Source organism: Anser cygnoides, chromosome 8, assembly GCF_040182565.1.
Source record: "Anser cygnoides isolate HZ-2024a breed goose chromosome 8, Taihu_goose_T2T_genome, whole genome shotgun sequence".
Lineage (NCBI taxonomy): Eukaryota > Metazoa > Chordata > Aves > Anseriformes > Anatidae > Anser > Anser cygnoides.
Window position 1 is genome coordinate 25526486 of NC_089880.1, and position 14379 is coordinate 25540864.

The following is a 14379-nucleotide window of genomic DNA, read 5'->3' on the forward strand; positions in this document are numbered from 1 at the left end:
TCGTATACCCAGGCGCTTGATACTGCAGCTCAAGTTAGAGCTGGGTGGTTTCTGTTTCCACTGCTTCCAGAGAGTAAAGTTCAATCCTTACTGGAAAAGCAGCATTTAAATATATTTTTTAATATTTTAAAAACGTTTTTAATGATAAAGAACTTCTTTAATGAACAATTTTATGAAAAAAGGGGCTCCGATTTCAAATCTTTTAAAGTACCTCGCTGATCAGTGCCCATGAGCTCAGCCTCCCTTGTGCTCCTGTCACGGGAGGATTCAAACCCCTCCAGACTCGCTCTCTCAAAAGCGTTATCTTCCTTCTGAGTGTGCTAGTCTGCCACGGAGAGGCACAGGAAATGTGGAATAAATCCCAGTTCCCTGAATTAACCAGCTCTGACAACCCCTGGCTGCCGTACTGCTGCGGTGCAGCTCCCATCGGATACCCTTGGATCTCTGCTCGGAGCTACCAGATGGGGAAGAACATGAGTGATGAGAAGGGCTCCTCCAGGCCCAGGCGGAACCACAGGAGGATGTATCAGAAGGATGTATCGTGCCTGAGCTGAAATCCCCTCTCACGCAGCACAAACGTGCAGGCCACAGCGCACTTACCTCCAGGGAAGAGCTGAGACGACGGTCACCTCTGCTGGGACGGCAGCCTGTGGCTGCAGGAAGCCTTCCAGGCTCTTCCTTGCCTGAAGACGGCCCAGTTGTGTTTGCACAGAGGTATTGAGCAAATCTGCAGGCTGTGGGCCATCCTCCCCCTCTGAAAAGTTCATTCTTACATGGAGAACTTGCATCTGAGCACAGTGTAGCAGCTACATCGGTACCCAGCACCGTGTAGCCCCGGCCTTGCAGAGACCCCGTGAAGTTGCTCTCTGCTCTTAACCTGGTGCTATGGCCCACTGCATACCGGTACTAAAGCACAGGGAAAACCTTAATCGACCCTTGCAAAGTTCTTTGAAATCTCTTTCTGCGAGAGGACAGAGAGACTTTAAGGGGACAAAAATCAGCTCCTTCACCAGCCACGCCAAATGTTTTCAGCAGCCTCCAGTACAAAAGGAGACACAGCGAGCTCTGCTTATGAATCATTACCATCCAGCACTGTGCTTCAGGCTGCAGAGGAAACTGGTTTAACTTCGTTTATGTGAAAAGGAGATAGACACACACACATTTATAAAGCACACAAACATATAATACAGGAGCCAGAGAGAGAATCTGTATCTACATTTATGATATCTTCCCGCACCAGGTAAGGAAAGCATCTTTTTCCTTTTAACCAGGTGCTGTACATACATTGTTTCCTTGCAGTCTATCTTTAGGTTATAGCAGTTCACAAGGTTTTTTTCTGCAGATGTGTTATTCAATTACTTCAGGGCTTTTCCATTTGTAATATTATGAAGCAATGATAGCCAGCAGACTTCACCTGTCTTTTAGAGATAGCCAGCCTGGTAATTTTAACTCTGCCCATTTTATCCACACCAGTAAATCTCATAACATGGTTATAGAGAGATTCCAATTTTTGTAGAACCTTCTCCCGGGAATTCCTGTATACAATATTGCCATAGTCTGTAATGGACATAACCTGTGATTGGATTAATGTTTCCCTAGTGAAGAAGTCAAAGCATTTCATGTTCCTATAACTGGTTTGCAGCTCTGCAGTAAAGGTCTTTGGCGTGGCAGAGAAAATAATTGCAAACGCAGTCCCAATCAGAATATATAATCCCCTCACAGCGAGGGTCCAATTCAATGCAGTTAGACTGCCTGTGCAGGGGTTTGTAGCAGGATTTTCTTGTCAGGAGAGCAGAATGCACAGAAAACAAGTTAATTTCAGTATTTTAATATTCATGCCCCGGTCCTGCGCAAAGTAAAGTAAACTCATTGTTACTCCTCCAAGGGAGGGCCCTCCAACTCCCCAGGCAGAGAGCGGGAGAGGCAGGGCAGCGCAACGGGGCTCTGGTGTGGGCTCTACAAGAAGAGCCCAGCATATGGGCTCAGATAAACACATGCATTTGTTCTGGAAAGTAAATTCATTTCTGACAAGTCAGACACCCAATTTTGGCCTTGTATTGGTTTCTGAAACTTTGAAAATCCCTGATATTGCTTTACCTTGAACTTGACAAGAGAGACTAGGAAAGAATTACTTGTTGAGTGTACAACGTGCATTACTTACGTCTGAGACACAGATCTTCTTGTCCGGGAAGACGAGGCTCCAACCACACCAGCTGGCAGGCTAGAAGTAGGCTCTGAAGTGGGATCTGTCTGCTCAGATGGAGGTAAAGGACCTCAGTGCTCACGTGGGGGAAACCTAACTAGAGACTGGGCGCTGAATGCTTCATACTTTCACCTCCCATGATCGTCTCCCCAAGCATTGGTGAAACGGTGTGTGCAGATCACACGCTCTGCCCCACGGATGTGCAAACCCTCATCACGTGAGCCAACAGTGAAGGCTCCCGTCCCCAGCTGGTCAGGGAGAGCTTTCAAGAAGCATGCTTTACTGGTGAACCACAAAAGCAGAGGTGAGTCTCTGGCGAAAACTCTATAGATTCACTTTGTAGGGTTCAGAGGGGACACAGTAGGGATGTCGGGGTGGAAAGATGGGTTGGGCAGCTGGTGCTGCTAGTGGACCAGAAGGTGTGGGAGACAAACTGAGACAGGAGTGAAATGCGAGAGCAAAGACTTTGAACACAACGTGCTGGAACAAGGATGGGGAGGGTGGGCTCCAGAACGGGCACGCTGCCCGGCTGACGAGCAAGGCAGATGCTCTTGGCAGATAACCTTATGTCTGGATGTTATGGTATTGCTAGGCAGGTGGAGAGGATGGGAAGAAGGTTACCAACATGGGAGTTGACAAATGGGATGTCATCATTTCCCATATGGGTAACTGTCTCCAATCTGTCCTTTCTATCCGACTAGAAGCTTGGGATCTCTCTGCAGAAAGGAAACATCTCTGGTAGAGATGAGGATTCTGCATTAGGTCTCTACTAAAAGTTGAAAATTGCAGGCTCTGGAGCAGATATGGGTGACAGGAGACAATTAAGAAGCAGAGACAGCGATTTCAGGAAAATCCAGTTATTAAATCTAAACGTAAAAGGCTGACAAGTCAGGTGGCAGGAATCTCTGACACCTGATAGCAGGGCTGCCCAGGGGCTTCTCAGAACCAGCTTGTCCTCTTCTTGGTTTCAAAGTGACTCTGGGGACTACTGGGGAAGAAGAAATGAAAGTGAAACAACACACACATTCCACAGCTGCTTTTATTACTTTATTCATAATTCTAGAGTAAATCCTTTAGTAGCTAAGCAAATACCTGAAATTCTCTTGTTATATATATGCATATGTATATATAGAACCATTCAAAAATAAATAATAAAGAATTCTGCAAATGTTTTCCCAATGAATACACAAAAGGAACATTTCTCCCCCAGTAAACCAACTTTGAAAATCTTCCCCTCGAAACCTATAAAACACAACGATAGTCATAAATTAACACTAGATTAATTCAAAGGAGAACTTATCCCCCCTCTGCATACCTTCTAATCCATATCTCCAAGAGGTCATTTTAATTATCGCACTGTCACTGCTATTCATTACTCTGCTCTTGGAGACGGAAAGCCAGCACTGCGCCTTTTGGATGCCTTGGAATTCATCACATGAGGGCATTTTACTCTCCCTAAAAATGCTCACAGTTTAACCCCCTCACCTTGAAAGACTGACAATATCAGGTTTGTTTGGTGTTTAAAATCATTCTCCTTTCAGTCAGATGTCTCTTGCTTGTTTTCAGCCAAATTCCCCTTATCAGAGAGAAACTAACTAATGAAAGCCCAGCAAACAGCTGGCAAATGCCCAGACACAATCACCTCAAGTTTTGTCAGATCCTGAGTAGCTTGCCCTTTTTCAGAGGCATGCAAAGCCTAATTTTTTGTCCTGAATTATACCTGCCCACTCCTTCTGACTGCAGTCACGCTATTTGGGTGGAAAGCATGTGCCAGTGGCTCCCAGGAGGGCTGTCTGGGGGTGCAATAGGGCTACAGAAGTAGGCGTGAGGTCCTGAGACACAGAAGGCAGACCTCAGCCTTGACCCTGCTTGCTTTGTTTTTACTTGTATGGGAAGGACCCCCAAGGACCTTATACTGAGCTCCCTTCCATGCATCGTGACATTGGCTTCCTGGCTGCATGTATGCAACCCAGGCTGCTTTCAGGCAGTTCTTTGTAACATCTGTAAGATGAGGGCCCAGCTGAGTCTGCCCCTGCTCCTAGATCATAAAGCTTAAGCCCCGCGGAAGAGAAGAGGAGCAACCAACCCTGGTCTTTCAATAGCTAAAGGAATGTCTGGGACTGCTACTTCTTCAAGGCCACTCCACAAAAAGGGGAGCTCATTCAGTCTTGTTTCACACATCCCTCTTCAACCCCAGCCTGGCTCATCCTTTCCCTTCCTGTCCATTCGGTCTCAGCATCTTCTCTCCTCCAAACCAGCATTTCTAAGTCCACTCTCCCTTCTCAATCCCGAGAGGTACTTCCAAACCCCTTCCCAGTCACCCTCTTTTACTCTCCAGTCTAAGAACCACTGGCATTGCACTTCAAATCCACATCACTGGCAAATGTTTCCAGTGTGTCACACAAGACAGGAGACAAGACTGCCTGATGACAGTGGCTTCAAGCAGACATTGCACTTGCTCTCCATGCAATGGATGATAGTGACGTTCCACCTGAGATTTACAACAGTGGCACAACATCACTGGTTCATCCCTTTCAGCACTACCCCTAGCTGACACTGCCTCTGTCATAAATCTTTTGGGAAGTCCAGTCTTTCTAGACCCCAACCAGTTATTGCTGGAGGACCATGGATTGTGCCTGTTAGACAGGTCTTGCAGTGAGTTTCATGCCTGCAGCCTGACAGGTGACATCAGGAACATTTCTCACATGACCACTTTCCTCAAATGATCTGATAGAAGAGCAAAAAACCTAACCATGCAGCGGATGATAAACGGCACACTGAGGAGCGCCTGCCTGACTCCCAGAAGCTATTTATCAGGCTCTCTTAATGCAAGCTAACTGGGCTACTGCATGCAATTGGCATAAAAGCTTCTGAGCCTGACACTAAAAGAGGAGACATCACACGGGGCAGCAGGGGAGCCAGGACTCCCTCATTTGCTCATCGTATGGATTACCCCTTTAAAGAGAGCGAGAGAAGCTGGTGGAGGAAGGGGAGGCTTTCTCATTGTAACAAATAGCTTTTCAGCCGCTGCAAATGATTTCTCTAAATCTATTGGGTCACTCTTTATTTTCCCAGAGATGAGGGGAAAAAAAAAAAAAGTCTGAAATTGATTTACCATCTATAAATAAAAAAGAATCAATGGTAAAATTTCTAGCTAATTTCCCTCTCCCTCTTTCCCCCTTGGACTATTTGTTATCTTAGAAATACTTATCTGGGAAAAAAAAAGAGAAACATCAGCAGTTCCAGCCCCAGCTGCACTCCTCCTCGCCCCACAGACCAGCCTTCTTCTCCTCTCCTCTCTTTCTTCTTCTCCCCTCTCATTGTGTGGAGAGAGACTGGTCCTTTGGGTGCGTCTGGCTCCTCTTCTCCAGCTTGCTGCCGGCATGGCTGGTCCCTTGACCCTGCGGGGTAGTGCCTTTAAAAAGTGGCTCCTTTTCTTTCCTGCCAAAGGAAGAGAAAGAGAGATGTTGTGAAATGCTGTGCTGCTCCCGCGGCAGTTTAGCCGCGCATGGGCTGAGCTCCGAGGAGCCACCATGTGTAAATCTCACAGGGAAGTGCGTCTGCAAGGAAGGCTTTGGCAACTCGAGAGAAATTGGAGGTGGTTAAAAACCAGCTGGGCCCACACTGCTTTGGCCAGAGGAGGGTTAGTCCTTCCAGGAGACTTCAAGGGCTTTGCACCAGCTCTGAGCTCTCCAATAGATGGGCCCCACTGCTTCCCTTTGTGCTAATGCACCTACGGCACACTACAGCCCCCACGCTCCCGAAGCATTTCACTTCATTTCTCCCCAGTAACACCCCTCGTATCACTGTGAGTACTTCCTCCTGGGGCAGAGACTGTTTACAGGACAGCTGGGTTCCCAGGTGTGCTCACCTCTGCATTGCCCCCGCTGCCAGAGCAGCTCACAGCCCACGGCAGTCCCCAGACTCCTGCCATGGGTCCGGGGAGCACCCATCGTACCACACGCGATGCCAATGCGCTGGCATCCAAACCAGTGTGCTCAAAGAGCCCGGCTGTTTCACCATGCCCATTAAATCCAAATATCTAATGGTAACTGAGAACTGGAGCTGTCGCTGTTGTTTGGGGCCTGGCACTTCCAGCACCTGGTGGGCTGCTGTCCGAGCAGAGCAGTGGGAGTTAACTGCTGACCTCTGAGGAGCAGAGTTACACGAAATACAGAATACTCTTGTGGAGCTGCCCCAGGAGTTCTGGGGCTAAGGACTGAGCTCGGCGCAGCTCCGTGGCTTCCCACAGCTTGTCACCTTCTCCGTGCGGCTTTGGCTCCTAGAACGATCACAGCGGGTTTCCCAGACAAAATGCTGCTGGGGCGTGTTTACAGCGTGCGTGCTGGATGTTTGCTACTTTAAGGAAATCTCTAGCCTTTATTATCCATTAATTCTGTAGCATTGCTATTCTGTTTACTTACATAGCCTCATTGCTTAAAGGCCTTAATTAAAATCCTCCGTATCACATCCCAGCGCTCTCGCCACCCTCCGGCTCCTGCCAGTTGTGTTTCACAGCAATGACAGGCACAGACAACTGGGCAGCCTCAGCCTGTCTGTCTGTCTGTCTATCCATCTAGCTGCTAAGGCCCTTTGCCTTGCAGCACCGTCAGGTCACACCGGAGCTGCAAAGGTGCCTCTGAGCTGGGTGCAGGAGACGAGGAGCAGCTCCTGGCCCTGCCAGCAGCCCCCAGCCCTGCCGGTTTTGTTCATTCACCCCCACTGCTATGGCAGGAGGCAAGCAGAGAGCACCCTCTGCCTGTGCACGACCTATTCTCTGTGCACTCGCTCTGCTCCCTCCTAACCTCAGTTATCTGAGCCTGCCGCAGCAGCTGAAGCCCCCAACCCAGCTGGTGCTCGGTGCTGTACAAAACCTCACGGAAGCAGAAATGTTTCAGTGAAAAGAGCTGAGATGGAAACCAGGTTCCCCGATCCCTCCACCCCAAATCACCCCAGGGAACTGGGTGCCTCTGAGCCTTCCTGCCGCCGCGACACATTGCCGCCTTCCTTCCCCCCATGCAGACGTGTTTGTCAGTGTTCCTGCTTTTTTTTGCAGTAAGAGGTTTAAAAAAACTTTTGAAACGAATTGTAATAATGTAGGTGCCGGTGGAGCACAGGGCTAAGGGGGCTTCGCTCCACCAGCCCTCCCCCCCCCCCGCTGCCATCACAGCTGCCACCATTCCAGCATCTGCTGCATCTCCACAGCTCGATCACCAACCTATGGCACAGTGGTATTTTGAAGAGATAAACACTGAGACAAAAGTAAATAAATTAGGACCCTGGGAGGGAGACCTGAGAGGCACACAGAAGTGAGAACGAGCGCTTTCTCTGGTGCTGTGTATAATTACATTGACAAGTTCCTAGACGACGCTGGAGACCCAAACGCGGCAGCAGCTGTGGACCAAACACAGAATCCTGCAGAACACAGGGAGGCACGTCAGTCAGCCCATCCGCTGCCCTGGGGCTGCCCCTGTCACTGCTGACAGCATGCCCGTGCCCAGTGGAGGAGCAAAACTGGCCAGGCAGTGCCCCTATGGAGGCACTGATTTCCCTGCTTCCGATCTGCCAGGGCAGGAGAGCATCACTGCTGAACCTCCTTCCCAGAAAGGCAGCCCGACCCGTCTCCCCTCTACAGGGGAAGGAAGCAGTATAACAAGAAACATGTAAAGAGGAGAAAAATAGGTCTTAGACCTCCTTTTTCATCAGCTAGGTAACACCAAAAAAGGAAACCTTAGTTAACCAGCGGCACTTACAGGTGGGATTTTTAGACACTGTCCTTTTTTAGCAGCTATCCAAGTATTCATTGAACGGAAGCATCATGAGTATCAAGCACTCTGTTCACACCAGGTTCTCGTGGCAGTGATTTTTGGGTGTACAGCCAATTGACAGACAGTCATGATCAGATCGCAGCTCTGCTGCGAGCTCATCGCACATACAACAGTTAATCTTGCAGCCACGCAAACTGTTTTGCAAATTGAAATCTCAGAGGCATAGCAATTACAATACCAAATTTATACCACATCTCACAGTCAACTAATTGTACATCCAAAAAATCACCACTTGAATAATCTGAATACATTCACCTTTACCGCTAAAAAAAAACCCACTACGTGCTTGATCTCAACATAATTTTGAGTTACTGAACCCACAGGAAAAAATGCCAACCTCTGATTTCAACAGCAAAATTGCTTCTATCTAAATACAGCAGAAGCATAGCTCGTATTGGGGCCTGGCATGTTGGTGTTTCCAGTGATGCTTTTATTTCCACATTCTGCAAAATGGGGATGTTGCTTGCTTTAGCTCTCTCAGCCCATATGCAGGAAGACGAGCCCTATATATGCTTACATCAAATACTCTTTCCACGTTCACCTCTAAAACAATTTTATCAGTATTTTTAATTGCCAGGAAAACTTAAACCTTATAGGTTTTACAATGAATCAGCAGACTGACAAACCAGGCTGACGTTTTAGATGAGCTGAGGTTTACAAAGCCACTGCCCTGGAGGAGGTGAGGACTCTCACAGCCCCCAAGCACACTTGTGCCCTCGTGGCATTTTGAGCTCTTTCACACACGCGTTTCTTGACTTCAGTTCCCACCTGGCAAAGCATGTTGAGGTGGGGAATGACAGATTTTAATTAGGGACTTAGAAGCTAGCATATTGAAGAGGGCCAACACAGAAGAGGACTCTGTTTAAACTGCAAAGGGAGGAGAAAACGAGGTTATTCGAGCCACGTGAGTGGGATCAAAAATGAATCATCAGGGCTGGAAAATGGCTAACCTCTGATCCCTGAAACCAAGAAATCTGGTTGCTGTCATGTATCTGCTGATCTAATTTTTACACGTTCCCCTCCATCCGGAGGAGCGGCGGTTCCGTTGCAGATGGGCAGCCATTTCAGCTAAACAATCAATGCCTGATTACTTCAAACGCTTCGCTCTCAGGGATGCACAATTAACCGGGCCCCTATTTGACACTGCAAGGAGAGCGCAGTATTTTCTGGGATTGTCTGACAAGTTTCAAACGTAAAAAACACAAATCAAATAGCCCAGCAGATAATGACAGCCAGTGCCCTGGCAGTTAGATAATGTGCGTGCTCCAAAGCAAGGCCAATTAGAAGCTATAAAAACAAATTTACAATGTTAGAGCAAAGGTCAGAAATCCTCAGCCATTACCACAGGCTTGATTTTTTTTTTTTTCTTTGAGCAGTCACCAGTGCCTATTTCCAGAAAGCGAGCACAGATTCACATTTGCCAGATGGCCACCCACCTCCTACTGCAGATCATGATTTCTGGGCCACGCAAAGCCCACTAGGTTGGTGCATGGAGAATCCCAGGGCTACCCGGCAATCACACCGGGTCCATAGCCTGGGGCCGTACCTTTCCGAATGCAGGGATTGTTCCACGCTGCTTATAGAGAAGGCATCATACTAGAGCCTGCTCCTCAGGGGAGTTCGCAGGTGTCTCTCCCTCTGCCACTGAGGGGATCCTGCTACTTGTCATCCATCCCTCTGCTCCTGCCCTCTCTCCCCAGCTCACCGCAGCGAGGCACACCTGCTTCTAGAGGAGAGACCGCATGGAGGCAGGAATGATTCGCCTGTAACTGGGACCACATTTTCGCGCAAGGGAAGGAGAAGTAACCACAATTAAAAGCAATGTGCATGGCTCAGACCCAGCCATAGCTGTGTATCTGTACTGACCCTGGAGCAGAAAGCTGCAAAGAGGATGAGAAAAGGTTTCTTCTTGTCCCCCATCCTCCTATTTTCTAAGGGGAATAATGCATTGCATTCACCTGATGAGATACTAGCAGAAAATGACCATCTCTTGAGTTCAAATTAAAAATATGATATTGGGATTAACATGCTACGTACACCAGACATTACCCAAGTAACCCATCCAACACATCGCAGCTCTCCATGCTTTCAAAGTGGAGTGCGCTGTCCTGCTCTTTGGAAACAGGGAGAGTCCACACGGGTGAGGCTTGAAGTAACACAGATGCTGTAAATCTGCATACTGAGCCCTGGCTTCCTCAGAGCTGCAAGCCCAAGGAAGGAAGAGAAAAGCAGGTGGGTACGTCTAGGCATATCTATGTGAGGATACCCAGGAGAGCTAATCCAAATACATTTAGGGTGTAAACGTAAAGCTGATTAGTGAAACCACAGTAAGCTCCTATGTGGATATGCTCCTCCAGAGTTAAAGTAGCCATAATTCAATTCATTCATTTAGCTCATTTCCAAAAGTAAATTAAGGTAGAGAAAATTAAATTAAACAAGCTGACAGCACCTTCATTTTGAAAGGGATTGTTAACACGGACCCAGTCTACCTCATGCAGTAATGCAGATTATATTCCCCTGCTAGGCAGGCATGCTGGCTCCCCAGGCCAGCCTTGAAGCTGTGTGTTTTTACACATCCTTTGTTCAGGGATGGTCTGAAAGCAGGACCAAGCCTGAGGTGTATTTGGCTGTTTGCATGTGCTTTAGACTGCGTGTGCTTAAATCCAGGGCAAAATCCTTCCAGCCAGCGCTCCGGTCCCTAAGCGCTTGACAAGGTAATTGTTGTAATGGGGTGTTTTGGTGAGCCCTCTGCTGGAAGCCGGCCAAGCGCTGCAAATCTCCCCAAACTCTGCAAATGGATCCTTTTCATTGAACCCACGCAAACGTGTCACAGTTTAAAACCTGAAAGGCTTTCTGTAACGACAGCCACAAGTATCAAGAGTTGCATAAAACGTGCAGACGTGCGTGGGAGTGAGCTGACAGATTATAATTACCAATAGAGAAGGGGGAAAAAACAAAAATTAATTTTTGAGGCAAAACATATAATTTGCCTTTAAACCATAGTAGTGTTCCCATTACTAATGCCATTTACAGCCCTGGAAATCAGATTGAAGCTGTTTGACTCCTCAGCAGATTTATTTGCTTTTTTTTTTCTTTGCCTTTTTTTTTTTTTTTCCTTTCCTTGCAAAGGTGCACCAGCCAATGTGGGAGGATAAAAAAGTAGGGCTTTTTTTTTAGACACTCATATGAGATTTGCACTGTTTGAACATGAAGAGAGCCAGGTAAGACAGTCTGCAGGCTTTGGCAGCGTTTCTGTGCTAGCTGGTAGGATCGTGCAACATTGCAGGCCCAAACAGCCCTGCCAGTGACACAGGGAAGGCTCTTAAATTCAGTCTGCTGCCACTTGTCTACTTCTCCCTACAAAAGGGACACAGCTATAGGGCACCCATTGGCCATGAACTGGTAAAATCCCCAAGACAGGTTGCAATCCTCCCTTGGAGCCAGGCTGGTGATGGAGGGTTTTTCAGCTGACTTTTTTTCCTACCCTCACTTCATTTCCTCCTTTCTTTACAAATTATAAGTGGTTTTGCTGATCTTCCTCTGGAACAGCACTGGAGGAAGGGTAATAAACCATTTACTTTGCTGTGCCTGCACAATTCCAGAGGCGCTGCCAGTAGCGTACACCCTCAGGCTGTAGCAGGGTGAAGTGCTGATGTTACAAGTAGCCCAGGGAGGTGAAGAGCCTGTGTGCATCCTCTGTGGGCAAGAGAAATGGCCAGACCTGCTAATGCTAAGACTGCTTTCTCACTCAAAATGTTGGGGGAAAAGATGACAAACCAGCAGTTTAAGTTTGGAGGAAGTGAGCTGGGGATGACAGCAAACAGAGTCCCCAGAGAATGACAAGAAGCAGCCATCTACATAAAGCAGGCAGGTGGCTTCACTCGCAGCTCTCATCTCAGACATGGCCAGGTCAAAGAAAGCACCGACAGATGCTGGTAAAACCTCAAAAATCCTCAAGGCATATCTTTAAAGCATAGAGAGGATTTTTTTTCTGAAAGACAGCAAGAGGGAGACTGGGAAGAACATCCCAGACCCAGTGGGACAGAAGGACCCCCACGCAGCATGTGCCACAAAGCAGCAAATCCCTGGGATGCCATCAGCCTGAGCCTGCAAGACCACACAACCCCTGGAAACATCTCCTTTGATCAGATAGGGCTCAAAATATGAAAGACTGAGTTATCCCAGCAGAAGCACCTCCTTGTCAGACTGTGCTTGTCCACGGGAAGACATTCCCCATCTCCACCCGACGTGATGCAGATGATGGTTCCCATCGCCTCCGAGGATGACGGGCCAGCCCTGTGGGCCTCTCCGTCCAGGTGGGTACGCAGCTGTGAACTCATACATCATCATTAAGGCTGCAAAGTCAAGCAGCAAGAGGAGGAATTGCCAGAATAAAGGCTGTCAGAGCAATTTTAATTCAACCTCCTGGTGGATATGCCTTCTGATGCAGTCTTTAATTACCTCATCACAGCCTACTTTTTCCTCAACAAGACTGCTGCTTCATTCAGGGCACGACAGACAGGCAGCAATTAGTGAAGGGCCGGTCAATATTTTGTTCTGTCCTTTTTTTGTTCAGTGTGCTGCCCCAGGCATTATTTGCTGCATGCCATCAAATGCCTGCTCTTAGAATTATTCATCTTCTCCTGGACTTTTCTTACACATATATCAGTGCAGCAACTGAAAGTTTCCCATGTAGGAAGGCATTTCTTTTCCTACACCCCTAAAGGAAAACCCAGTGCAGAAATGAGTTGCAGAATATTCCACTGGTGAGGTGAGGTTTTTTAGGGTACTGACATGATGTCTGTTCAAAGCCCAGCTCCCGTAACCTCAGTCAGAGCTGTAAGCACTCAACGTTTCTATAATTTGGACTCCAGTTGCCCAGAAAACCAGAAACATGGGCAGCTTTCAGGGGAATAAAAAAAAAAAAAAAAAAAAGGTTGTTGGTTAGAAAGGCAAGAGGAACTCTGCTGACGCTGCGCTGGAGCACGGCTCTGCTGCACAGTCAATGAGCCAGGAACGAAAGAACAGAGCGACGCTGGTGTGGGCAAAGGCTTCAGGCAGTGTGCGAGGTGACTTGCATTTGCAAATTTTTGCATTGCAAAATTTCTGTTTTCCTACTTTAGCAGCTGTACTCTGCTTTCTCTTCATCTCATACAATTTTTTTTTTTTTTTTGTCTTTTACCAGACTACAGTGGAGGACATTTTTTTTGCTTTCAAGCCAAGCAATGTTAACCTTTACCTTGGCACAAGTAGACAGGTGTGTGCAGGATGGACTCAGCAAGAGAAAGAGCTGCCTGTGCCACTGACGGCATCAAAGGGAGTCCCAGTCAGATGCTTCCCAGTGAGTGCAGAGGGAGCAGAATTTGCTGGCCACTGAGCAGCATAAAAAAGCACGATAACACGAGGAGAGGAAGGGCATGGACCTTCATTGCCACCTGACAGCCCCTGTCTGTATTGTGCTCTCCTGCTCTGTGCCCACTTAACCCAACCTTGGGGAGGTGTCTTTGTGCACTGGGTGGACTTTCCTGAGCCTCTCTGCAGGCTTATCAGTCTAGAAAATGTTCAGCATTTTCAGCAAGGCTTTTAATTCATTAGCTCACACATGAAAATATACTAACCTTTCTGCCCTTCCTAGCTGAGTCATCGATGCTTTCCTATCTTGCAGCAGACACATCACCTTCAGGAAAATAATGGCTTAGCATGCTGATAACAATGGACCTTATCTTCCTCAATTGGGCATTCGTTTAGGATCACAGGGTCTTGCACGCTGTGGGAAAACCTGTGTGGCCATTAGGCTCCTGGGGAAGCTGAGGTAAGGCTGGAGGAAACTCAGCAAGAAGAGTCCTGGAAGAGACTGGATGGACTGCGGTGGGAGGGAGGTCGCATGGGAAGATAGCTGTGGGCAAGGTGGGGGTGGAACAGACAGAAAAGATTGTCTGAGAAGTAGTTGGTGATAAAATGCCCTTTAAGCATTTCACTTTTGTGTTTGGCTCTCTACGGAGTCAGTGTAGAGTCCAGAAGTCTCCCCAGGGCTCTGAGCTACCTGGGGGCTTGAGGCTTGCCCAGATCCTCCCTTGGCTACAGGGGGAGCAGAAACCCCTAAGGTAGGCCGTGGCCAGCAGCTGCGAACACCTCCCCATGCTGGTGAGGACATGTTGGGAGGGGACGGGTTTCCCAGCTGCAGAGCTGGGTGCACACAGGCTCACCCCAGTCCTTTAGAGACCACCACAACAATGGGTTCAAGCTTCATTTCTAGCACCAGCTATTCAGAGACAAAGCACAACCCCCCTGCTGCCCCAGCAGGCTCAGCAAATACTTACTTGAGGGCACCAGCCCTGAACCAACTTT

At 48.0% G+C, this 14379-nt stretch overlaps 1 protein-coding gene across 1 annotated transcript in view; it reads right to left on the reverse strand.

The window, feature by feature from the left end:
• Positions 1 to 3226: 3226 nt before the first annotated feature.
• The window catches only part of LOC106033024 (AGBL carboxypeptidase 4), a 924726-nt gene continuing 913573 nt past the window's right edge, over positions 3227 to 14379 (reverse strand). The window contains exon 14 of the mRNA XM_048062129.2: positions 3227 to 5644. Within this exon, the coding sequence (XP_047918086.1) occupies positions 5521 to 5644 (124 nt within the window). The 3' untranslated portion in view covers positions 3227 to 5520. The remainder of the gene's footprint in view (positions 5645 to 14379) is intronic.